This window comes from Pan troglodytes, chromosome 15 (genome assembly GCF_028858775.2).
Source record: "Pan troglodytes isolate AG18354 chromosome 15, NHGRI_mPanTro3-v2.0_pri, whole genome shotgun sequence".
NCBI classification, from domain to species: domain Eukaryota; kingdom Metazoa; phylum Chordata; class Mammalia; order Primates; family Hominidae; genus Pan; species Pan troglodytes.
Window position 1 is genome coordinate 58456875 of NC_072413.2, and position 26291 is coordinate 58483165.

Below are 26291 nucleotides of genomic sequence, written 5' to 3' on the forward strand. Positions count from 1 at the left end.
CTTGCTCCTCAGAGGTAATCACTATTCTGACTTTTGTGACAATCATTTCCTTAGTTTGCTTTATATTGTTTTATCATCTAAATAATATAGCCTATTTTTCCTGTTTTAAATGTTATATAATAAAATAACATATGTATGCTCTTATGTTTTGGTTTTTGTTTTGCATATGCTTGTGAGATGCATCCATATTATTGCACAAAGACACAGTTCTCTTATTTTTACTGATGTAAAGTATTCCATTGCACAAACACAATACATCTATCCATTCTACTGTAAATGGATATTTGAAGTGTTTCTGCTTTCATGTACAACCAAAGATATTATGAACATTCTTTTACATATATCCTTGCATGTATGTACTTCTATTTCTCTAGGTATATACCTAGGATTGGAACTATGAGGTATGGGGTATGTATATCTCTCATTTTACTAGATGCCAAATTTTTCCCAACGGTTGTACCAATTTTTCGTGGTAATTTGTCATTCTGAATTACTCCAGGAAATCATTCATTGTCACCAGACAAAATGACTAGCTCCAATTATAATTTAGGTATGGTCTCAATATGTAATTTATTAATGGAGTTCCCACCAATAGTTTATGGAGAATTCCTATTGTCCTACATTCTCCTACTTAGTATTGTCAGACTTTTTTAATTTTGCTAATCTGGTGGATGTGTAATGATACCTCACTGTAGTTTTGAGTTACCTGATTTTCATATGTTTATCTGCCACAAAAGATTCTCTTTTCTAAAGTGTATACTTTTATACTTTGCACATATTTTTAATTGGGTTGTCTGCTTTTTTGTTCTTCATTTGTAGAAGTTCTTTACACATTTTGGAAACTACTCTATTGAAAGTTTTACGTACTTCAAATATATTATTTGCCCTTGTACTCTTTTTATGGTATCTTTTGATAAACAGAAATTCTTAATTGTAATATTGCCAAATTTCTCCATCTTTCTTTCATGATTGGACTTTTTAATGCTTGAGAAATCCTTTCCTATCTTGAAGTCATGAAGATGTTTTTCTATTTGATCTTCTGAGAGCTTTATAGTTTTTGTCTCTTACATTTAAGTCATAAGTATTATTTTTACCACATATTAATTCTTCAAAAGCTGGGTTTGAAAACTATTGAAAAAAAATTTTAAGTTCCAAAATAATTGTATTCATTCTTGGGTAGGAAGCCTCACTATACATGCTCAACAGCAGGTAGGGCTATGTGAGATATATTCATTTCCCCATGTTCCTAGAGATTAGCTATTCCTCCTTGTCTAACACTCTGTCAGTTTGGCATATATAGATTATAAACAAGTAAAACAGATCACCTGCACAGGTAATATACAATTTTTTTCTCCCAGAAGGAATATCTGTGTGGAATAAGCATATTGTGTTGGATGAATCCTATACTGAGTGAGAGAAAAAGACTCATAGTATATTAACATTCTAAATATATATCTATTTCATGCTGTCAGAATAAGGCATTTTTAAAACTTCAAAACAAAAGTCAGTTGTCAGACAAAAAGAGATGTAGACTTTTATATACTTTAATAGAGCAATTGTTATGCATTATTAGTTTACCAAAAATATATATCAATCTGTGTGGTATACATTATATATACATTCACTCACATGTGATTATGTTAATATACATATACATACATGTATACACATGTGTGTGTATATACATAGAGAGAATGAGTTCATATTTTCAAGGGTGTGCCAAAGTTAGAAAAGCTAGATGACTTGGGGATGATAAATTCATATATATATCCTGTGATCCTTCGGTAACTTTATTCAAAGAAAATAGTCCAAGGTATTAAAAGATTAATGTAAAAGAATATAGAGGCATTATTTATAATAGTAAAAGAACTGAAAAAAAACCAAAATATTCCACATGAAAGAATGACTAAATAAATTATGGCATATCCACACAATGGAACATTATACAGTCATTACAAATAAAACCTATTTACTGACATAGAGAAATAACCTCAACAGTATATCAAGTGGGAAAAAAGAATAAAAAATTATGTATATGATTCAAACTTGGAGGGAAAAAGAATAAAAATGCATAGAAAAAAACGGTATGCACCAGTATTTATGATGTTCAGTTATGTCTGAGTAGTGATATTTTTGTTTTCTTTATATCTTTCTTTGTTTTCCAAATATTCTACAATAAAATGTATTTGTTCTATATTTAGGAAAGATGTATTTTAAAGCCAGGCGTGCATGGTCAGCTAACCAGAGATGCAAATAATCGAAACAATTTATTTGACTAATGTAAAAACCTGATATAATTTGTTACCCCTACTTCTTAGAAAAAAAATATAAACGGCAAATACCTTTATCTCCTTTTTCCGACCACTGATTGGAATTTGATTGTTTCTGTGGGGTTAACAATCTAAAATGGAATAAATATAATTTTTGTATTTTTTCTGAGTTGATATCTATAAATTATTTCAGAGATTAAAGCATTTTCTTATTTTAAAAAGTTACCTGACTTGCATAAACTTTTGTGAACTTGTGATAGTCGTAATATGTGAACATTTTGAATGGTTATCCACAGCAGAGTCATTAAATATCTGAAAAAAAGAAATTAAGCATCTGACTTGGCTACACAAAGCAATAAAAATTTTTTGCTTGTCGTTAGCAACTCAGAACTCTCATTTCATTAGTATTTCATCCTTACCATCATTACCATCATTATCAACATCAACAACTACACACATTAACTGAAACCACTACATACAAAACATTAAGTTGAATATTGAGAAACAAAAAAGTTTAAGAAATTAATGTTTTTGACAAGTATAGTAATGATTTGTAGTAGTATTTCTGTATTTAAGATAAACCTTTTAAAATTTATACCACCCATATTCATGACTCATCAACTAAATCCTACCATTTTCTCAACTGATTATCTGATTTGTGTCCCTCCATTCTCTATAACCTCTCAAATTTAACACAGGAAAGCAAAACAACAGATTAAAAGATTAAAAAGCTGAAACTTTCCTTTTTATATACACATAAAAGAGCTATTATTCCATTTTAACTTTAAATTGTTTAATATTAATATCTAGCTGGGAGTGGTGACTTATGCCTGTAATCCCAATACTTTCAGGGACTGAGGCCGGAGGATCACTTGAGCACCAGGAGTTCAAGACCAGCCTGTACAACATAGTGAGACCCCATCTCTACAAAAAATTAAAAAATTAGCTGAGTTTGGTAGCCTGATGTCCTAGCTACTGAGGGGAGAGGGGAAGGGAGGGTGGGGTTGAGGTGGGACGATCCATTGAGCCCAGGATTTCAAGGCTACAGTGAGCCATGATCGCGCCACTACACTCCAACCTGGAGGTGACACGGCAAGACTTTGTCTCAAAAACAAATTGTTTAATATCAATATCTAAACCATTGTTTTATTAACGTTTGTTTCAAGCCTTTTGTTCTCCTTGAATCACTCATTTTAAAAAGTCCCTGCTTTTTGTTATTTGACTCAAAATCAAAATATAGTTTTAACAGAAAAGTTTATCTCATTTATTTTTGTTATAACAGACATTGATCTTAATTCTGTCATCTTACTGTGCTCTTCAACTATAAGAAAAAGTGTCAACCTCCTTTAAAGAACAAGTGATGCTACTGTTTTGATGTATGCTTTAAACCAAGCTTGTTCAACCCACGGCCTGCAGGCTGCATGCAGTCCAAAACGGCTCTGACTGCGGCCCAACACAAATTTGTAAACTTTCTTAAAACATGAGATTTTTTTCAAGGTCTTATTTTATTTATTTATTTATTAGCTCATCAGCTATCGTTAGTGTTAGTGTATTTTATGTGTGGCCCAATACAATTCTTCTTTTTCCAGTATGGCCCAGGTAAGCCAAAAGATTGGACACACCTGCAAGGAGAATACATGTCTCTATATGTCTCCTGGTACAAATACCTGTATAAATATTTCAAATATTTCTTTCGAGTAGATGTCAAGCAGTAGAATTGCTAAGTATATACATTTTTATTTGTAATAAATTTATACTGTGAATCAGTCCTCCAAAGTGGTTGTACCAAATTACACTTCCACTATTCTTGACCTCACTAAATGTTACCAAGCAAATATTTTAAGTCTGCTAACCTGATAGGTAAAACCAGGCACTTCAGTGGTTTAATTTGCATTTCCCCATACTCCTGGGGTCTGGCATCTTGTTATGTTTAGTGATCCTTTGGCTTTCCTTTTCTATAAACTGCCTTCTTATTTTTTGTCCATTTTTATTATCTCTTTATTAATTTGTAAGAGTTACTATGTACTTCTTTATACAGTATACATTGTGGATACCAATCTTTTGCTCATTCTGTTATTGTCTTTTAACTTTGTTAGTGTCTCTTATCATATATGTTTTTTATTTTTATGTAGTCCATTGATCACTTTGTCTTTTTCCTTCACCACACTGTTATAATTACTATGTTTTGATAATATTTACAAATGTTTCGGGTGATGGAAATATTCTGGAATTAGAGTGATAATGGTTACACAACCTTATGATATACTAAAAACCACTAAATCTACACTTTTAAGTGGTAACTTTCATGGTATATGAATTATACCTCAATGAAAGAAAAAAAATAATGAACATTTTGACATATGGACATACAGATCCCCCTCTTTATCTTGCTAGTTTTTTGGGAGAGGGCTATCTTTGTGTTTGACTTGTATTTTTTAAATCATGGTAAGTGAAAATAGCACTTTTTAGAATTTGTTGAGATATACTTTTTATTCTAGTAATGGGTCAATTTTGGTGAATATTGCAAATAAAAACTTAACTGTATTCTGTGTATGTTGGGCACAGAGTTTGCTAATTGTGCTCTTCAGATTCCCTAAATTCTTATTTATTTTTCCCCTATTTGATTTACCTCTGTGGCAGAAACTGCCATTTGCCTATCCTATCCAAAATCTAATTTCTCCTTGTGTTCTACTTTAAAAAACAAAGAAACAAACAAAAAACCCTGTTTCTCAACCTCTCCTGCAGATAGAGGTACCCAAATGACCAAGTTCTGGCCAATGAAATGATATCATAAATTGTTTACGGAGCTTCTAGGAAAAATCCTTAAAAATGGGGCTGACTCAGCTAGCCCTTCTCCCCTTTTTCTTTCCTGCCTGGAAGGCAAATTTACATGGTTACCTTCTGACCATGAAGTGACCTAGAGGTAAAAGCATAGCATGAAAAATAGCAGGAAAAGAAAACATAGATGAAGCTTGAGAAATAATGGCATTGTTGAGATGATGCTATCAGTCCTGAATCTGAATGACCTACTTTAGAATTTTATGGCAAGTAAGAGAAAAATAAATGTTTATCTTGTTTAAGATGCTATTATTTCACTGGTTTGGTTTTGTATTGTTTCACATGTAGCCAAACTCAACTCCTAAACTCACAATCAGTACTCTTTTTGGAGAGAGCTATATTCAGCTTCTTGTTTTAACTGTGTATTCAACCATTTCTTTGAAAGTCTGTCAAATTCTGCTTTACATATTTTGAAACTTGAAATAATTTAGTGTATTGTGGTTTTTATAATTTCTTGGTAAATTGTTCTTTTTAAAAATATGAAATATATTTACCCCATTAATGCTTTTCACCCTGAACTCTATTTTGTACAACATTGTTACATCTGCCTTGTTTTCGTTTGCATTTGCCTGATATATTTTCTTTTTTTTCAGCCTCAATGTCAAGTTGTTTCCACTCTTCTGCTTTAATAGCATATACCTGTATTTGTTTATATATCCCATAGAAGTAGTTCTGTCTTTTAATGGGAGTTTAAACCAGTCACATTTTTGTGGTTACTAATTTGTTCAGAACTATTTCTGGCACCTTATTCGTTTTCTATTTACAATGCTTTCTAACTGTTTTATTTTTACCCCCATTACTGTCTTTTGTTGGTCTAATTAATTTTGCCTTATCTTTTTTCTTCTACTGTTTTAAAACTAACACATTCCATTTCTCTTCTGGTGGTTACCCTTAAATGTTTAATATGTATGCATAAATTTACATTTTTCCAACAATGTATAGAGTTCATCAGCGTTCATATCTTCTCCCTACCTCTATCCTTAAATAAAAAATAGAACTCTGGTAAACTTTTATTTTTCTCATTTATCTTTCCACCCTTATCACATATTGACATCATCTGGAATTTCAGTACCAGATTTAAAAATTTTTATAAGTTATACATATTTACACTTGAGTTTCACTAATTACTTTGGTCACCACTACCAGTGGAAGAACAATTATATTTTTCATTGAGGCTTTCCCTCTGGACTATTTTCAGGAAGAATGGGGAAAGATAAAATAGTGTGCCACCAGCAGTTAGCTCTCTGGGTGGTATGCTCCTTGTTCTTCATGGGCATCAAGAACCACCCAGGGGACCTGCCTATCTCTCTCACCTAAACTTCCATATTCACTGCTTCCACCTGGAGACAGTCATTCCATTGCTGATGCCTGGCCAAAGATACAGTGGATATAAGATGAACAGGGGGTTAAGTAAACTAACTACCACTGAGGTAACGCAACCAATTACCTTACTCATCGTCCGTATACCTTTATCTTGTAGAACGGTATTCTCCTATGCATGTCCTGGGCAATAATTTCCCTCTTCAATCCAATCCTGCTATTTTCCTTCAGGGATTTCTCACAGTTTTGTATCTACTATGTACAGAGTTTGGTATTTTAAAATATCTTTTTCTATTATTTTTAGGAATAAGGGGACAGGTTACAATATATAATCAGAATGCCATATTGAAACACCTTTAAATTTTTTAGACCTTGAGTTTGCACTAATGGCTGATTTAATAAATTTATAACACACACACACACACACGTCTGTGTCTTAAGGGCAGTACATTCATTATTACATTTAATGCAAGCAGGTATTTAATTTATACTACTAAAAGTGAGACACCTACCTGTGTATCATTTTCTTTTTGTCTAAAGTCAATATTGGCAAGCTTTGACTGCTTCGCAGAACTTTCTTCTTTCATATCTAGATTATTAAATAGTACTACTTTAAATCAATGCTGGAAACAGAATCAAGTATCTTCCCCAATATTTAACCTAAACTTGTAATTTAGAAAATCAAGTCTCCATGAATTTTTAATTTAAATTAAAATACGGAATTATGAAATTATTTTAAAACTCTTAATTCCTTACTATATAATAGCTTTACAATAACTATGAAGATGAAATGACAAAAGACCAACTGACAAAACTGTACCTTTATAATGGGTTACCAAAGAAGACAGAGTGGTTGAGAAGACAAAGAAACCAGCCAATGTAGTTAATCTAATATAATGTATTAGGTTGGTGCAAAAGTAATCATGATTTTTGCCATTACTTTTAATGCCAAAACCATTATGTAATGGTAAATGCCATTAAATTTTAATTAAACGCAATGGCAAAAACCATGATTACTTTTGCACCAACCTAACAGTTAATTTAATCTGCAGAGCCACTGAATGAAACTTGATTCAAATATCTCAGTGACTAAGTTATAGATACTATTAGCATAAGTCTTTTACCTGCCTAAGTCACACATATTGATAATCAACTCCTCAAATGAAAAATATGTAATTTTTCATCCTCCTCTAACAGCTGTGCAACCAGGCCAGAACACTTTTTTTGAAATTTATTGTGTGAATAATTCCTTTCTCAAAGAGAAAAAAGTTAGGTATAGAAGACATATTTTGTTTGCTCTCAGAAAGATTCAAAGCAGTACTCTCTTGAGTTTATAGGTCTCCAGTATTGTTTTTACTTACACCAAATGATAAATAAAATTGCTTCCTTCTATTTCTTCTGTGTGTTTGCAAAAAAAAAATGATGTTTTTGAATAACAAACAGATATTATACCTGCAACTCTTGGTTCTGAAGAATGCATCTTTATTGGTCTTACTAATTTCTGAGATTCATAAGGAAGAAATAATTGACTGCTTTGAGTTTTATTCAATGTAAGTACATGCTCATCTTTTCCAAAAATTCTAAAGAGAAAGGTGAATTACATTAAATATTAGATAAGTTAAAATTAACATATTTTAAAGCTAGGAGGCATATTTAGATACTATATAATAAAACCCCTCGTTTTGCAGATAATAAAACTGAGTTCCAAAGAATTTAATAGATTTGCCCAAAATGACTGAATTACTTAGTAGTGGTGTCAGAGCAAAAACACATTTCCCCTGATTAAGTTCAATGCTCTTCTCAATATAGTCCACTCTTATTTTTAAAATATAGTCATTGCAAAAGACTTCCTACACATGTCAAAAACATTTTAAGCCAAAACTTGTAACTACAAATAGCATGCTTCAGATTTCATGGTACTTTAAACTTTAAAAAGACATATTCAGAAATAAATCAACCAACATGAATACAGAAATTGTTAAAACAGTATTATAATCATAAATGGGTCTTTTAAGTTTTTTACTGAAAGAATAGTTTTCACTAAATTTTATCTAAATTGAAGAAATAGAATAAACAGTGTCAGAATATATATTGAGTTAAAAATGACTAAATATTTATATGTTTCTGTCAATACATGGAATTTTTCTTAAAGGCGGTCAATAAGGTAAAATTCTGTCTATTTACCTATTTTTTCAATTAACTTCATTATAAAATTAAAGACACACTTGCACTGAATGTGGTACATGGGAGTGGAGGAATCAAGAAAATAACACATCCAAAAAAAGTAGGATTAGGGAAATTAACCCGACAGAAGAGTGTGTTGAAAAATCAGATTAAGGGCCATGGAACTTGAGGAAAGGAGTTTCAGAAGAATGAAAAAGGATATAAGTAGGGGGGAAAAGTAAAAGTTGGTCAGAAATAGCAATAGTAATACATCTATTTTTCTGTCATACGATAACAGGCAAAGTCCATCTATTTTTTTTTTTTTTTGGCCTCTATCACTGATCTCTGTTTTATCGCCATTAAAACAAAAGACAAGGAAATACGATGCCACACATTTAGTAGCATGCTTTGACTCATCTTCACTCTATAGCAAAGGAAGAACTGGTCAAGGTGGACAGGGTGATAAAAAAGTAAATACCTTGCTATTCCCACCATTGTTTCTGTTTTACTCCTATTGCTGGCCCATCATGGAAAACACTGGATGAATTATACAACTGACAGGTTCTAGAACAGCAGATGTGCTGCTGCTACTCTATTTCTCTTTACGCATTATCCTCAGCCTTACTAAATAACAAGCAGATTTTAGTATTAGCTCATAATATTTAAGTTAATAATATTTTTCATAAGAAATTAATAGAAAATAGCCTGCACAACAAAATTTACAGATACTGTGTAAATATTAGTGGTTTGGGATGGAATATAGAATCAAACTTTTAGATGCAAAATATCTGTTCACATAAAATTTAATTTTAAAGGTTACCTATACCTTTCTTTCAGTTCTTTTCTGTTTTCTGTATTTTTGTTCTTTTCTTCCAGAGTTTCTGAAAGAGCCTTAGTTTCATTATGCCTAGATATCTGCTAAAAAGACAATTGGGAACACAAAACAAAATAATTACTTGCAAAGCAGTAAAAAAGATATGCTTTATCTTATGTTTTTTCTATATAATCATAAGATTCATATTTTTGATAGTATTTACTATCTTCTATTTACAGTTATTAAAACAAAAACAAAATTAACAATAAATCACACCCGTTTAACTTTTCCTTACAATTCCATTGGCAAATGTAGATTTTAACAAACTCCCATCTTTTTAAAAACAGATAATCATAAGCAAAGTAGACATTGATTCCTTACATTAAGGACAGTTACCATATATTTTAAAGGAAATGGCATCTACTTTCTTCTGTTTACTAAAATGATATTACTGTTATTTGGTACCTCATACTTAATGAAAGATAAGTATACAGTATTTAACATAATTTTCAAAAATTTAGAAAATCAGGTATCATATTCAAATTTTTCTCAGAATTTGGAAGCAACTTTGATGGGTTATGATAGCTATGTAAATAAAAGCCACAATTTCATGGATGACATCCAAATGTTTCCAAGAAAAGTTTAAAGGCTAAACTAGTTCTAGCCTAGCTCGCTAAAGATTATAGTCATATATTTTTCAAGTTTAAATTCTTTATTTACTACCTTTTTAAAAAACACTGGCGTAGATCTTTTAATGCCTTTAAAATCCTGTTACTATGTTGCATCTTATTCCTTCCTCATGTTCTCTCCTCAGACCTCAAAGAAAGCTAAACTATTCCCCAAAATATATTCAGTACCTAAATATATATATTAAATTATATACAAATTAATATAAAATATATTAATAAAATTAATAAAAAATAAAAATTAATATATTCAGTACCTAAAATACCTTTTGGCTCCAAAGGTAATCTAAATTATCTTAAACCTTTCTCCACATTAGGCTCTCTTAAAAATAGCTCTTCTAAAACTGTCAACTAACATACCATTATACTTATACATTAATACACATATTAGAAATATATAACAAAATATATACCTGGTTTAAATAATTAATTTCTATTTCCATTTCATCTACTTCTTTCTTCAATTCAGATGAACTTTTGGTAAGATTGCTGGCATGTTTAAGAATATCTTGTGTTTCACATCTCAAATTAACACTTTTTATGTTAAGGAACTATGTCATATAAGTAAATTTTATATTTATAATATATGTGCCATATCAGAAATGATTAATATTATGTGACATCATTTATATGTATGTTTCATATAAACAGTAAGCAATATTAAAAACAGTATCTCAAAACAGGAGAATAATATAAACATTTGGCAGACTAACAGATAATTTATTGTTTATGTTATATACTGAGCTTAAAAAAACATTTCATACAAAATATTTGTTAGGATTATTTCAGTTAAGTATTTTCACAGGGTAGTTTTTTTTTTTTTTTTGCTTTTTAAATTAAAGTTAATTGTGTCACTTGGCATAACTAATAAAACATAGTTCAGGCCCAAATTTAACTTCTTATGCTTCCATTATTTATTTGTTCAAAGACAATATTTAAAGTATACCCATTTCAAGCCAACAACAGTATGCTGGAGAAAAACAAAATTGACCAAATTTCCCTTTTCTTGCTCTGTAAGGCTCATCAGTGTACCCTACAGAACTCAAAAGAGAGGCAGATCTTCGACTTGGACTTTCTGCTTGAACTGGATTTGTGCCCAATTTCAAGTAAAAAATCCTCAGCTATTAATACATTCCACGTGGTTATTAGCTAATACAATGTCCTAAATTACAATCCATTTAGGAGAATTTGAAAATGATAGAATAGTGACAGTTAACAAGAATTCCAGAGAAGATTAATCAGGGCTTTCCTATTCTGCCTTAAAATATGCATGATTTATATGCTAGCATATAAAATTTCAAGTGAATCATAAGTCTACTGTTATCAAGTTTCCATTAAAATGTTAGGTACAGATAATTAAATCCTAATCTTCAAATCTTCCTACCTCCATTCACCTCTTCCTGTTTGTCATGCAACCTTATATGTCATCCCATTCCACATCCAACTCCCTAAACCCTTGCTATACCAGCGTCTACTAACTTTGGCCCCTTCCCACTGAGAAGTTAAAGCGCAAATGGGCAGCAAATGAACAACAAAAAACAGAAGAGACTAAAACCAAAACATGGAAGAAGCTAGCAGCAGAAGAGTTAAAAGGATGGTTTAGAATGAAGCAGACAGAAAGCAAGGTAGGATGTGGGGATAAAGAAGACTTAGTACAAACAGTGGAGTTATAATCTGATAGGAAAGCATATGAAGGATTGTGGAGGTTGAAAGAGGATTAAAGTTTCAAGTTCATCATCAGGGAAGATCTCTCTGACAAACAGGTGAGACTTAGACCAATTAAGAATTACTTAGGCATCTATTACAGTGGTACTGTATTAGAATTATTTATTTACATGTCAGTCTTCCCTACTAAACCCAGAGCTCCTTGGAAGAGAGCTCTGTATCGTCTGCAGTATTGCCTGGCATAAGGTAGGTTTCCAATGATGAATGAATAAATGTAACTCACCTCCTTTGCACCTTCCATTCTAACAAGTAATAAGCAATTTAACTGGAATTTTCTTTGGTAAGACAGACCAATATAACATTTTCATTGGTTTGGTTCCTAAGACACGCCACTTAAACCCAAATACATATGCCATTTTATTTTCACCAAAGTTGCTTGCTTCTGATCACATGAATATACATGAAAATGAATCCAAGATGACCTTTAAAATTACTTTTTAAATATTTTAATTAAACACAAAACAAATCCATGTTATTCTCACAAAGGAAACAAAATAATGCTTATCTAATAAAAATTATAAGTACAAATACCATTGTGGATACATGTTTAATGTCCATTTAGTAAGTGATGGAAAGGGAGCAGGCACTGAAAAATAAAGTCACAGCATAAGCTGATTATTATATTCTTTTCATTACAAAGATATCATAATTAAAACAATATAACAAATATATTAATACCTCGAAATTTCATAAAAATTGTTTCATTCATTTTTAATTGTTCAGTACATGCCAACACTCTGCTTTGAATTTCTTCATGTTCTCTTTTCTTCTCATAATATTCACGTGAAAACGGTGTTTCTGAGTATTTTAGTTGGTACTGCTTCAAAACTTCTTTATACTGACATATATAATCATGATACATTTCTCTGTTAAAATTAAAAGAAATGATGTTTATATAACAACAGATCTAAAAACTTTGTGAATACACTGTTAAAGTCTACTAAACATAAAAGGCAAATCAAATGTCTTCTTATTCTTGCTTCCCTCAATATTGTCTGCCCTTTAGACCTTCCTTAACTCCACCACACTTCTCAACTTGACTCTTTTTCTTCATTACCTGAGTGATTCACTTCTTAATTCTATTCAATTTAACTCCTACTCCCACTATTTTAATGACGCTATTCTTCCCAAGGTCACCAATGATCAAATTTGTCCAAATGAATGATCTCTTCTTAGTACTCATCCTAATTGACACTGCAGAACCTGGTTCTTCTGATCACTTACTCCTTGTGGAACCTCTATCTTCCCTGGCTTCTGAGTCTCTACTCTCCCCAGCTCAGCTACTTCTAAAACCATATCTTTTTAATCTTCAATTTTCATTAGCTAAAATTATCACATGAAGTCATGTTCTATGTATTACAACTCTGTGTTCACCATCAAATGTACCTCGTAACTATTTTATGAAGAAAATTTTATCACCTACTCCAGCTCCAATAGTAGTGGATGGTCATCTATTTAGGCACAAATCTTGAGTGAGACAGTTAATTCTTGCAAAAGGACATTAAACTTTTTTTCTTTTTTATTATACTTTTAAGTTTTAGGGTATATGTGCACAACGTGCAGGTTTGTTACATATGTATACATGTGCCATGTTGGTGTGCTGCACCCATTAACTCGTCATTTAGCATTAGGTATATCTCCTAATGCTATCTCTCCCTCCTACCCCCTCCCCACAACAGGCCCCAGGGTGTGATGTTCCCCTTCCTGTGTCCATGTGTTCTCATTGTTCAATTCCCACCTACGAGTGAGAATATGCAGTGTTTGCTTTTTTGTCCTTGCAATAATAGTATGCTGAGAATGATGGTTTCCAGCTTCATCCATGTCCCTACAAAGGACATGAACTCATCATTTTTTATGGCTGCACAGTATTCCATGGTGTATATGTGCCACATTTTCTTAATCCAGTCTACCATTGTTGGACATTTGGCTTGGTTCCAAGTCTTTGCTATTGTGAATAGTGCCGCAATAAACATACGTGTGCATGTGTCTTTATAGCAGCATGATTTATAATCCTTTGGGTATATACCCAGTAATGGGATGGCTGGGTCAAATGGTATTTCTAGTTCTAGATCCCTGAGGAATCGCCACACTGATTTCCACAATGGTTGAACTAGTTTACAGTCCCACCAACAGTGTAAAAGTGTTCCTATTTCTCCACATCCTCTCCAGCACCTGTTGTTTCCTGACTTCTTAATGATCACCATTCTAACTGGTGTGAGATGGTATCTCATTGTGGTTTTGATTTTCATTTCTCCGATGGCCAGTGATGATGAGCATTTTTTCATGTGTCTTTTGGCTGCATAAATGTCTTCTTTTGAGAAGTGTCTGTTCATATCCTTCACCCACTTTTTGATGGGGTTCTTTGTTTTTTCTTGTAAATTTGTTTAAGTTCATTATAGATTCTGGATATCAGCCCTTTCTCAGATGAGTAGATTGCAAAAATTTTCTCCCATTCTGTAGGTTGCCTGTTCACTCTGATGGTAGCTTCTTTTGCTGTGCAGAAGCTCTTTACTTTAATTAGATCCCAATTGTCAATTTTGGCTTTTGTTGCCATTGCTTTTGGTGTTTTAGACATGAAGTCCTTGCCCATGCCTATGTCCTGAATGGTATTGCCTAGGTTTTCTCCTAGGGTTTCATGGTTTTAGGTCTAACATGTAAGTCTTTAATCCATCTTGAATTAATTTTTGTATAAGGTGTAAGGAAGGGATCCAGTTTCAGCTTTCTACATATGGCTAGCCAGTTTTCCCAGCACCATTTATTAAATAGGGAATCCTTTCCCCATTTCTGGTTTTTGTCAGGGTTGTCAAAGATCAGATAGTTGTAGATAATGCGGCATTATTTCTCAGGGCTCTGTTCTGTTCCATTGGTCCATATCTCTCTTTTGGTACCAGTACCATGTTGTTTTGGTTGCTGTAGCCTTGTAGTATAGTTTGAAGTCAGGTAGTGTGATGCCTCCAGCTTTGTTCTTTTGGCTTAGGATTGACTTGGCAATGCAGGCTCTTTTGTGGTTCCATATGAACTTTAAAGTAGTTTTTTCCAATTCTGTGATGAAAGTCATTGGTAGCTTGATGGGGATGGCATTGAATCTATAAATTACCTTGGGCAGTATGGCCATTTTCACGATATTGATTCTTCCTACCCATGAGCATGGAATGTTCTTCCATTTGTTTGTGTCCTCTTTTATTTCATTGAACAGTGGTTTGTAGTTCTCCTTGAAGAAGTCCTTCATATCCCTTCTAAGTTGGATTCCTAGGTATTTTATTCTCTTTGAAGCAATTGTGAATGGGAGTTCACTCGTGATTTGGCTGTTTGTCTGTTATTGGTGTATAAGAATGCTTGTGATTTTTGCACATTGATTTTGTATCCTGAGACTTTGCTGAAGTTGTCTACCAGCTTAAGGAGAGTTTGGGCTGAGACAATGGTGTTTTCTAGATATACAATCATGTCATCTGCAAACAGGGACAATTTGACTTCCTCTTTTCCTAATTGAATACCATTTATTTCTTTCTCCTGCCTGATTGCCCTGGCCAGAACTTCCAACACTATGTCAAATAGGAGTGGTGAGAGAGGGCATCCCTGTCTTGCGCCAGTTTTCAAAGGGAATGCTTCCAGTTTTTGCCCATTCAGTATTATATTGGCTGTGGGTTTGTCATAAATAGCTCTTATTATTTTGAGATACGTCCCATCAATACCTAATTTATTGAGAGTTTTTAGCATGAAGCGTTGTTGAATTTTATCAAAGGCCTTTTCTGCATCTATTGAGATAATCATGTGGTTTTTGTCGTTGGTTCTGTTTAGATGCTGGATTACATTTATTGATTTGCATATGTTGAACCAGCCTTGCATCCCAGGGATGAAGCCCACTTGATCATGGTGGATAAGCGTTTTGATGTGCTGCTGGATTCGGTTTGCCAGTATTTTATTGAGGATTTTTGCATGGATGTTCATCAGGGATATTGGTCTAAAATTCTCTTTTTTTGTTGTGTCTTCACCAGGCTTTGGTATCAGGATGATGCTGGCCTCATAAAATAAGTTAGGGAGGATTCCCTCTTTTTCTATTGATTGGAATAGTTTCAGAAGGAATGGTACCAGCTCCTCCTTGTACCTCTGGTAGAATTCAGCTGTGAATCCATCTGGTCCTGGACTTTTTTGGTTGGTAAACTATTAATTATTGCCTCAATTTCAGAGCCTGTTATTGGTCTATTCAGAGATTCAACTTCTTCCTGGTTTAGTCTTGGGAGAGTGTATGTGTCGAGGAATTTATCCATTTCTTCTAGATTTTCTAGTTTATTTGCATAGAGGTGTTTATAGTATGCTCTGATGGTAGTTTGTATTTCTGTGGGATCGGTGGTGATATCCCCTTTATCATCTTTTATTGCATCTATTTGATTCTTCTGTCTTTTCTTCATTAGTCTTGCTGGCGGTCTATCAATTTTGTTTATCTTTTCAAAAAACCAGCTCCTACACAAAAAAACCTTCAAATAACCTTTTTTTCTTATTTGACCTGTGCTCGATTCTACAAGAATCAAAATTACGATGGTCTATGGGCCAAATCTAATCTGCCACCTATTTTTGTACAGCCCATGAACTATGAATGATTTTTACATGTTTAAATTATTGAAAAAATCAAAAGAATATTCCATAACACATTAAAATTATATGAAATTTAAACTTCAATGTCCATAAATAAAGTTTTATTAGACCATAGCTCATTTATTTACATATTATCTGAAATTCTCTCGTGCCATAATAGCAGAGTGGAGTAGTCATGGCAGATGTTGGCCCACAAAGGTTAAAATATTAATACTTACTATCTGGTCCTTTACCAAAAAAGCTTGCCAACTCTAATTGAAAACATTGAAAATGTTAAATCCAGTTCTTTATAGAAAATATATTCTTAAATCTTCTTTTTCCCCAATTCTTATCAAATACTTAGTTTCAAAAAAATTCATAGAAAAAATTTTGAAAATATATAGTCCTTACATTCCTCAAGATTTTCTCATTTCTTGGATCAAGGTATACTCTATGGGGGAGTTTCTTAAAAGATACTCTGAGGATTATCTCACCTTAGCAGATTAGAGAAGAGCAAGTTTCAAAAACTGCACACATGAGAAGAAAAGTAAGGATAACAGCCCTGTGCTAGTCAGCGGGTCTGAATCTTAAGAAAGTTTTAATTTCTGAATATTACTAAACTGTCCCCTTTAGCAAGGAAAAGCAGTTGAGTCCCAAACAAGCTCCTATTCCTCTAAACGCATATTTGCTAATTAAGACCCACTTACTATTTAATCGCTTGGGAAAAATGGTCCAGGGAAGAAATACCTATAAGAAAATTAAGCCTGGGTCACCAGTTCCAGGTGAGATGAATATGCCACATCCACCCTATTCATACTGTATATTCATGCTCACTCTTCTAACACACTCCATATAAAAACTCTGGCAGAGCCTAGCATAGCTAAGTCATAGTTAAACAAGAGCCATTATTATCTCATCTGTGCCAGCAATACTATTTTTCATGAATGACTTGAACAGGGATGGGAGATTAGGAGAAACAAGCAACTGGTGCCTCTACTTCCTCCATTATCCATGAAACCAACAAATGAGTTATTTTCCATTTATAAATGCCTGGTATTGAAGCATCAATTCAATTAAGCTATGTAGCTGGTTTAAGAAAGAAACAGACAACTGTTTTCACTTTAATACCTTCAGTTAGCTCACAGAAGTCCTCTATAACAAACACTGTTAGAGAAGTACATATTTTAACTGGTTTGCTTTAGCTTCTCACAGAATCATTTTTAAGAATTAATGTTTTATAGTCATGACTTACATTGACAGATGCTATAAGAAGCAGTTATATATACTGTGTTTGGGGCTGGGGGAGGTCACTGAAGCACACTGCACAATTTCCCCTTTAGAGGACCCAGAGGAGAAATTTCTCTCAAACCTCAGGAAAAGCCTCTACTTATCCTAAGCAATTGACCTGTTTTTTTAAATGAATATTATGAATCCCACACTGATTATATTTCCACAATGCCTTGACTACTAGGAATTTGAAAGCTTAATTCATGCCTATATCTAACAAATGTGCGGGATACATAGTATGAATTTCTAACTTCATCAAAGGCTTCAACTTCCTATATTTTCCTTACTTCCCTGCAGCCTTGATTTTTAATCTAGTTTCTTTCAACACTATCCTTTCAAGATGATTATTTAGTCAAATCATCTAAAATTCTTTTTTAAATGAAGCAGGATGTATAAATGACAAGACAAGTCTCCTTCACTGATCCCACCCTCTGCCTACCCTCTAGATGATGGCATACTCCAGCTTTCTCCTCTTTTTGCTCCATACATTTCCATGGGCAATCTCATGTATTTCCATGATTTCAAAATGAAGTCTATATCTATAACTTTAGTCCCTACCTTTTCTTAAAACTTGTCTTTGAATATATAGAGTATTGCATTCTAGATTTTGCACGTTTTAGTTACAATATAAAAATAGATACTGCTCTCATCCAATTATATTAAAAATAAAAACATTTCAATGTCTTATATTAGGTGAAATTTTTATGCTATATAATGTGTTCAAAGTCTCTTGTCTTGTTTCATTACATTCACTAATTATATTTAATCCCCAAGACAATGTGATTATACATATAATAAAATAAATTCATACAATTATTGGTGTTTCTCTATTAGAATATAACCACTCCATTAAATCAGCTGTCTAAAAAACAGAAGTTTGATATAAAATACCATTCAGAAATCAATATCCCAAATTTGTTATAAGCTAATTCTACAGGTAACTATTCCCCGAGATGTTTGCCTAAACAGTTCACTCATAAAGACCATTAATTGATGGACTCTGCTATAATAATTGCCACTGAGAAACAGTTTATATCTAAGGCCATATCTAAATATATCTAGGGTTAGAGAGAGCTTTACAACAAGTAGGTAGACGTTCCACTGCACCCAAGGAGTCCAAAACACTACATTTACTTAAAAACAAAAACTCCTGGCCGGGCATGGTGGGTCATGCCTGTAATCCCAGCACTTTGGGAGGCCAAGGCGGGCAGATCACGAGGTCAGGAGATCGAGACCATCCTGGCTAACATGGTGAAACCCTGTCTCTACTAAAAATACACAAAATTAGCCGGGCGCGGTGGCGGGCGCCTGTAGTCCCAGCTACTTGGGAGTCTGAGGCAAAAGAATGACGTGAACCCGGGAGGCAGAGCTTGCAGTGAGCCAAGATCATGCCACTGCACTCCAGCCTGGGGGACAGAGCGAGACTCCATCTCAAAAAAAAAAAAAAAAAAAAACTCCTTGAGTACAAAATGTCAACATTTTTCAACTGACATTCTTACATACCATGTCCTAATAATACAAACTTATAGAATTGATAAACTTCATATAAGTACTATACTTGTCTTTTTCAATAGTTTCTTGATAAACAGTAAATTGGTCCTGCATATAATCTTCATGTTTACGAAAAACATCACATGTTGGCTTCCAGCTATAGAAAAAAATATATTTGTAATTAGCAACTCAGAATGATAAACAAATTGATAGAGATAATAAAAAAAAGAACATAATTATTTAAAGAGAAACAAATCTTTCTCTTCCTGGAGAAAACAAGCTTACATCAAGAAAAGTATTTCCATCTCATATCACTCCCACTACCTCCATTCAAGGACTATTATGCTTGAATATCAATATTCATGAATTTTTATATTAAACTTGTTTTTGAACCATTACTAGGGAAGGAGCAAATGTGACATGGCTGGATTGTGTATTGCTATTGCATTTCTATTATACACTTTGTAACACTCCAATATCAGCCTTTCTTTCTCATCACATTTCTAAGATTTTGGTCAAAAAAATTCTTTTGGAGTAAGCATTCAAAGAACTAGAATAAGGGCTAAAGACAGGTTTTTTTGCTCCTTTAACACTTAGAAAACAGGTGTCACATCATCCTGAATTACAAAAAAAAGAGAAACCAGAGCAAATGAATTACAAAATCAGACAATACGAATATAACAAATATTCATCTTATACATTTTTTATTATGTAACTTGAAAGAATATTACCAATACAAAAAAATATAAAATTAATATATACCATGGCGGCTTCCAGTGTAAGTATTTTTCAAATATTGCCCTTTTTTCTAACTTTTTTTTCAGATTCAAAAAGTATACATGCCCAATTTGGAAGCACAGAAAAGTATGTGTAAGAAAATAACTATTAATCATATTCTCAATATTGAATAATGACTTATTGTTTTAATAAATTGTTTCCAGATGTTACTATAATTATACATTTTAACATCATTGAGAGCTTATCCTCCTTTATCACTTAGTAACAGAACTTGTACTTAAATATGTCTGAATTTCTGATCATTTCCTTAGAAAATATTCTCCAAAATGAAATTAGAAGATCAAAAATTATACATACATATATTCTCAATATTTTTAAATGTCATAAATACTCATGGTCATAAAGATAGCAACAGTAGACATTGGAAACTAGTAGAGGGGGAAGAGGTGAAAAACTATTGAGTACTATGCTCTCGCTACCTGGGTGATGGGATCAGTTGTACCCCAAACCTCTGCATTACACAATATAACTATCTCATAAACTTGCACATGTGCCCCTGAATCTAAAATAAAAATTGGAATTATTTTAAAATTCCATAAAACATACATGTTCATTGAGAAGGTATTCACTATAAGCCTTTTGATACAATTACTAAATTAGCTTAATATTATGAATATTGTTTTTTAATCTGCTTTGACCAATTTGTAACTTTAAAAAGCAAGTTGCAGACCTTGCTTTTTAAAAACCTTCCTTTACTGTTAACATCTTCCCATATCAATAAATATACACCTATATCACAATTTCACTGGCTGCCTAATGTTCATTCATATGGATATACCAAAACTCATTTAACCAGTTCCCTAATGCTGAACATTAGAGTTGCTCCCAATATTTCCTATCATTATAAAAAGGCTGAAATGGAACTCAACTTAATAGAAAAAATAAATAACCTGACATTTTCAATGGGCAAAGGATCTGAATAGACATTTCTCAAAGAAGAGATACAAATGGCCAACAGATATATGAAAAAATGCTCAATGCCTCTAATCATCAGGGGAATTCAAATTAAAACCAAAATAAGATATTACCTCACTCCTGTTAGAATGGCTGTTATCAAAAAGATGAATAAGGCTGGGTGCGGTGGCCCACACCTGTAATCCCATTACTTTGGAAGGGTAAGGCAGGCATATCACCTGAGGTCAGGAGTTCAAGACCAGCCTGGCCAATATGGTGAAACCCTGTCTCTATTAAAAATACAAAAATTAGCTGGGCATGGTGGTGCATGCCTGTAATCCCAGCTAATCGGAAGGCTGAGACAGGAGAATCACTTGAACCCGGGAGGTGGAGGGAGGAGGTCGCAGTGAGTGAGATCGTGCCGTTGCACTCCAGCCTGGGTGACAAGAGTGAAACTCCATCTCAAAAAATAAAAAAGGTGAATAACAACAAGTTTTGGGGAGGATGTGGAGAAAAGGAAACTCTTGGACACTGTTGGTGGAAGTGTAAACTAGTACAGCTACTTCAGAAAATAGTATGGCAGGTCCTCAAAAAACTAAAAATAGAATTACCATATGATCCAGCCATCCCACTTTTGAGTATTCGTCCAAAGGAAACGAAATCAGTACATCGAAGAGATATCTGCCCTCCCATGTTCATTTTAGCATTATTCATAATATCAAGGTATGGAAGCAACCTAAGTGTTCCACAAGAGATGATGGATAATGAAAATGTGGCATAGATACACTATGAAATACTATACAGCCTGAAAAAAAGTAGGAAATTCTGTCATTCAAGACAACATAAATGGAACTAAAGGATGTTATGCTAAGTGAAATAAGCCAGGCAGGTAATGGCAAATACTGTATGATCTCAATTATATGTAGTATCTACAAAAGTCAATCTCATATAAACAGAGAGTAGAAAGGCGGTTACCAGAGGTGGGGTTGAGGTAAAGAAAAAATGGGGAAAGGGAAGATGTTGATCAAAGAACACAAAGTTTAAGTTGGAGTGGAGGAAAAAAAATCAGTGATCTACTGCACCGTATAGTGACTACAGTTAAATAATATATATTTCGAATATGCTAGAAAAATGAGCTTTTTAATATTCTCATCACAAAAAAATAAGTTGGTAAGGTGATGAATATCTTAATTAGCTTCTTTCAACAATGTACACATAGATCAAAATATCACATTTTGATCTAAACATACATAATTATTTTTCAATTAAAAATAAATTGTAAAAATGTTCTGTGTATGGAAAAAAAAGACTGACATAAACATTTGGTTGTACATTACATCTTTGAGAGGATCTCTATTTCCTTATGAAAAATTCTCAGAAATGGAATCACTTAATCAAAATTTATGCTTGGGCCAGGCGCAGTGGCTCACATGTATAATCCCAGCACTTTGGGAGGCCAAAGTGGGAGGATCACTTGAGTCCAGGAGTTCGAGACCAGCCTGAGCAACATAGTGAGACTCCATCTCTTTTTTTTTTTTAAATCATGCTTATTTTTAAAGCTTTTAAAATATATACTGGCATGTCATCTAAAAGATTTATACTACTATACACTCCTACAGTGTATGCGAGTTGATATTCTTATTTCTTGCCAGTGCTAGGTGTTATTTTTTTAAATCTCAGCAAAACTCAGAGGCAAAAATAATAGCATTTAATTATTGCTTTAATTTACATATTTCTGACTATTAGTAAGATTGAGCATTTCTGCACATGTATTAGACTTGTGTATTTTTTTCATTTTGGTATTTACCCGTTTACCTTCTTTGCTCATTTTTCTAATAGGACTTTTGCTTTTTCTTATTAATTTCTACAAGTACTTTACGTTTTTAAACAATTCTTATTTGACACTTTTCCTAGCTTATCCTTTTGTCTTTTACATCATTATAGGGTATTTTTCTTTTTAATTTGTGTGCAGTCATATTTATCCATCATTTCCTATGTGGTTTCTGATTTTGGCAACATATTTAGAAAGACCTTCCTCTCTCAAAGATTATATAGCACTTACATTTTTCTAGTACTTTCATAGATTCTTATTTCACATTTAAATCTCATAACCAGTATGCTGAAACCATAAACTAGAGGTATTCATGAATTTAGACATATTAAAATCAACAGATCCTACTGACTCTCCTCAGACCCAGCAGAAATTAAGCTTTTACAAAGTACAGTGTATCTAGGACACGGTAGGTTCTACGGGGAAACTATTAGTACTTTTCCACAACCCAATGCAGCTAATTGAGGAAAACCACTGGTAAAATCTACTACAATAAAACCCAAATCAAAATAAAAGAAAATGGTCAACAACATGTAAGTTTTGGCTGATCAGATTACCAAAATATTTAAACACTGACAATTCCAGTGTTGGCAAGAGTATGAGGAAATAGGAACTCTCCTACACTGTTTTTTTAATAATTCATTTTCTATTTATAAAATAGTCTTTATAATAAGTCAATCAATGTGTCACTGCATAAAATTTTGTTCCCATACATTGTTGGTGGGAGCACAAATTGGTATAAACTTTTTGGAGAGCAGTCTGGTATTATCGACCCGATGTTTAAATGTGCATACTCTTTAGCAATTTCACTTCTAGGAGCCCATTCTATAGCAATAGATCTCTATATGTGGAAGTATATCTGTACATGACTGGAAATAACCTAAATTTCCATTAATAGGGGAATGGCTAAATAACAGGCTACATCAATACCAGAAATACCACGGAGCTGTTAAAAAGAATGAAATATATATAAAATTACATGCATAGTACCATTTACATTAGGTATTGTTAAATGTTAAAAAGCAAGTTGCAGAATGAAGTGAGTCCATTTTTGTAAAAAGGAAATACAGCTATATAGACAGGTGTGTGTGTGTGTGTGTGTGTGTGTGTGTGTGTGTGTGTGGTGTGCATAATAATGATGTTGACTCTTCAAGATCTAAAAGGATGTGAGTGATTACCTATGCAGAGGATGACAGGGTAGGGGATGGGAACTGCAAGCAGGGAAAAACTATTTACACCATGTATGTGTATATTGCTTGAACATTTGTATTCGGTATATGTTACTTTTATAATTTCTTAAAACCAGTGGGAAAAAACTAATGGGGGAAAAACAAAAAAGGCTTATTAAAATTTTGAATAACAAAATATTTCAAAACAAATATGATCCTAAAGTACAGTACTTACTACAATGTCCATATAAAACTAAGTACAGAAAATTTATATTTGTAATAAGTCTTTGTTGTTTTTATGTATTTGTTTCAAAATGTCTAGAGTTAACTAGCAGAATCCAGAACCTGAAGCCATGTTGAAAGAATTCTTAACGTATTAAATATTTTTATTTTGAAAAACTTCAGGCCGTATTCCCTCACACAAAAATAAGATCTTGAAAATTCAAAAATGGAAATTGTTTCAAATATATTTAATAGGAATTTTATATACTGAGCTTATTCAAAAGTTTATAGTTAGATTAAGTGGATCTGAATTAGTGAGCTCTTATAGCTGTTTAGTTCTATTTCTCTTCTGATCCTCCTATAATCCCTTTACATAGTGGCATAACAAGGCACATTAAGACTTGATTCATTAGCTAATACAGAATACTACTTTGAAGGAAGTATCTTCAACTGTAAGCTCAAAAACCCTGAATAAAAGAATGCAATGAAAACTGATTCTTTCAAATACTCACTTTCTACAGTTGTCTTTAATCTCCTCACTATGTTTACAGTAATGATCAATTTCCTCATCTGTTGCATTTATAGTTTCGTGTATCCTACAAATAGTTACTTTGTTTTCCTTAATATCTTCACAGCATTCTACAAAGAGAAAATGTTTATTTTCTTAATGTACAAATAATAAGTTCAAAATAAACAAATAGAGAAAAAAAATGGGTATGGCAGCTTACCTAAAAGGAAGAGAGCCAGAGAATGGAGAGGAAACGAGGCTTGAGATGGGTGGGACCGTATACTAAAATGCAGAGAACCAGGGCCAGGCCTGATCCTAGAGCCAGAAGCTAAGAAGAATTTCAGTTTGGGAATGATGAAAAAATAAATGTCCCTTGTACCTCATCTTTAACATAAAAGGGCTAGATTCAGTGATATCTAAGGTCAATCGTATCTTAAGATGCTATGAATTCTTGCAAACATTTATTCGTCAGTGACACTAATAGAAGCCTTCTGTTTTTGACAAATGTGAAATTTCTATTCATCAATTCTATGTCAATTATTAAACGCACTTTCAACTCACTTATTTCTGTTACTAGTGATTAAATACAAGATAAAATGGACATAATTTCTTGAAAAGATTAAAATAAATTCTTAATATTCTGTATTCTTTTTTGATTGCAGAAAATATAACCAAACTCTACCTTTTCAGAACGATGAAGAAATTTAGAACTCTATTTTTTATAGTTGTTTTGTTGGATCTTAAAATACTATACAGTATTTGTGTGATTTGCCTTGCTATTTCTCTGATAACATTATTTTTCAGAATTATTATTCCTGAAAATGTGGCATCTATCGATTTTGATCCCTGATTTCTGGTGGTTTCCATAAAGATAAAAAAAATTTCACTCAACTATTTGAAATAACTTGTTATTAGAGAAAAATAACATCTTTTCCACTGCACCTAAGGGGTCATTTCTACTTAAGACAAAATTCTTCACAAAATAATTAAATGCTGAATATAGAAGTTTATTATCAAACAACTATAGTTAAGTCACATCTATTTCGTCTAGGGTAAATAGTTTATTTGTCGCTAGAGAGAACTGACACAAAAGTTATAACGCCAACAATAAGTTGCCCTAAACAGAGCAATTGTATGTTATATGCCATAAGGAATTAAAAGACTAAAATATCTTGATTATGCAAAGCTACTTACTATTAATTCTTTGAATCATCTCTTCTTTAGTACTTATGTCTTGCTCATACTGGAAGACTAAAATAAATAATTATCTTGTGACTTCAATTCATTGTTAAAATATCAAATGATCATACAAAAAGCTACCTATTCTCTCACTTTATACCTACCAAATTCTAGCAAAAGTCTGTCCAAACTGACAAACAGGCTGTCATTCATCTTGGATACTATGTTAAATGAAAAAAAAAATTATAAGATTTTCTGAAGTCATATGCAAAACAGGATATATTTCGTAACGACCTTTTCAATATAGCATTCTTCACAGGAACATGTGGGCAGAGCCAGAACTGGAAGAAGAGAGGCCCCCTTGAGCCCATGGCGACATTCCCAGCCCCTTCCCGGGCCAAGCCCAACGAGCGCTTCAGAAATCGTTGTTGAGTCGGGGCACGACTTGAAGTTTTGGGGATGGGGTGGGAAGCACCCGCATAACCGCTTATGCGTGGGATTGCAACAAGCGTCCGGATCTTCCA

The 26291-nt window shown here is 33.0% G+C and overlaps 1 protein-coding gene across 29 annotated transcripts in view; it reads right to left on the reverse strand.

Moving 5' to 3' along the window:
* The window catches only part of C14H14orf39 (chromosome 14 C14orf39 homolog), a 121314-nt gene that overhangs the window by 94218 nt on the left and 805 nt on the right, over positions 1-26291 (reverse strand). For 5 of the 29 annotated variants that reach the window (XM_063793514.1, XM_063793511.1, XM_063793509.1 and 2 more), the window contains exons 2-13: positions 25932-25988; positions 25783-25839; positions 24593-24719; positions 19234-19323; positions 12495-12682; positions 12360-12402; positions 10505-10625; positions 9418-9509; positions 7881-8008; positions 6941-7017; positions 2497-2582; positions 2343-2401 (exon numbers count right to left, since the gene is read on the reverse strand). In XM_063793514.1, coding sequence (XP_063649584.1) covers positions 2343-2401; positions 2497-2582; positions 6941-7017; positions 7881-8008; positions 9418-9509; positions 10505-10625; positions 12360-12402; positions 12495-12682; positions 19234-19323; positions 24593-24719; positions 25783-25839; positions 25932-25980 — 1117 coding nt within the window. In that variant the 5' untranslated portion in view covers positions 25981-25988. Of the gene's footprint in view, positions 1-1325; positions 1368-2342; positions 2402-2496; positions 2583-6940; positions 7018-7880; positions 8009-9417; positions 9510-10504; positions 10626-12359; positions 12403-12494; positions 12683-17095; positions 17255-19228; positions 19324-24592; positions 24720-24808; positions 24917-25782; positions 25840-25931; positions 25989-26291 lie in introns of those variants that run through there. The other 24 variants (XM_016926171.4, XM_054666630.2, XM_054666626.2 and 21 more) reach the window with 16 other exon arrangements.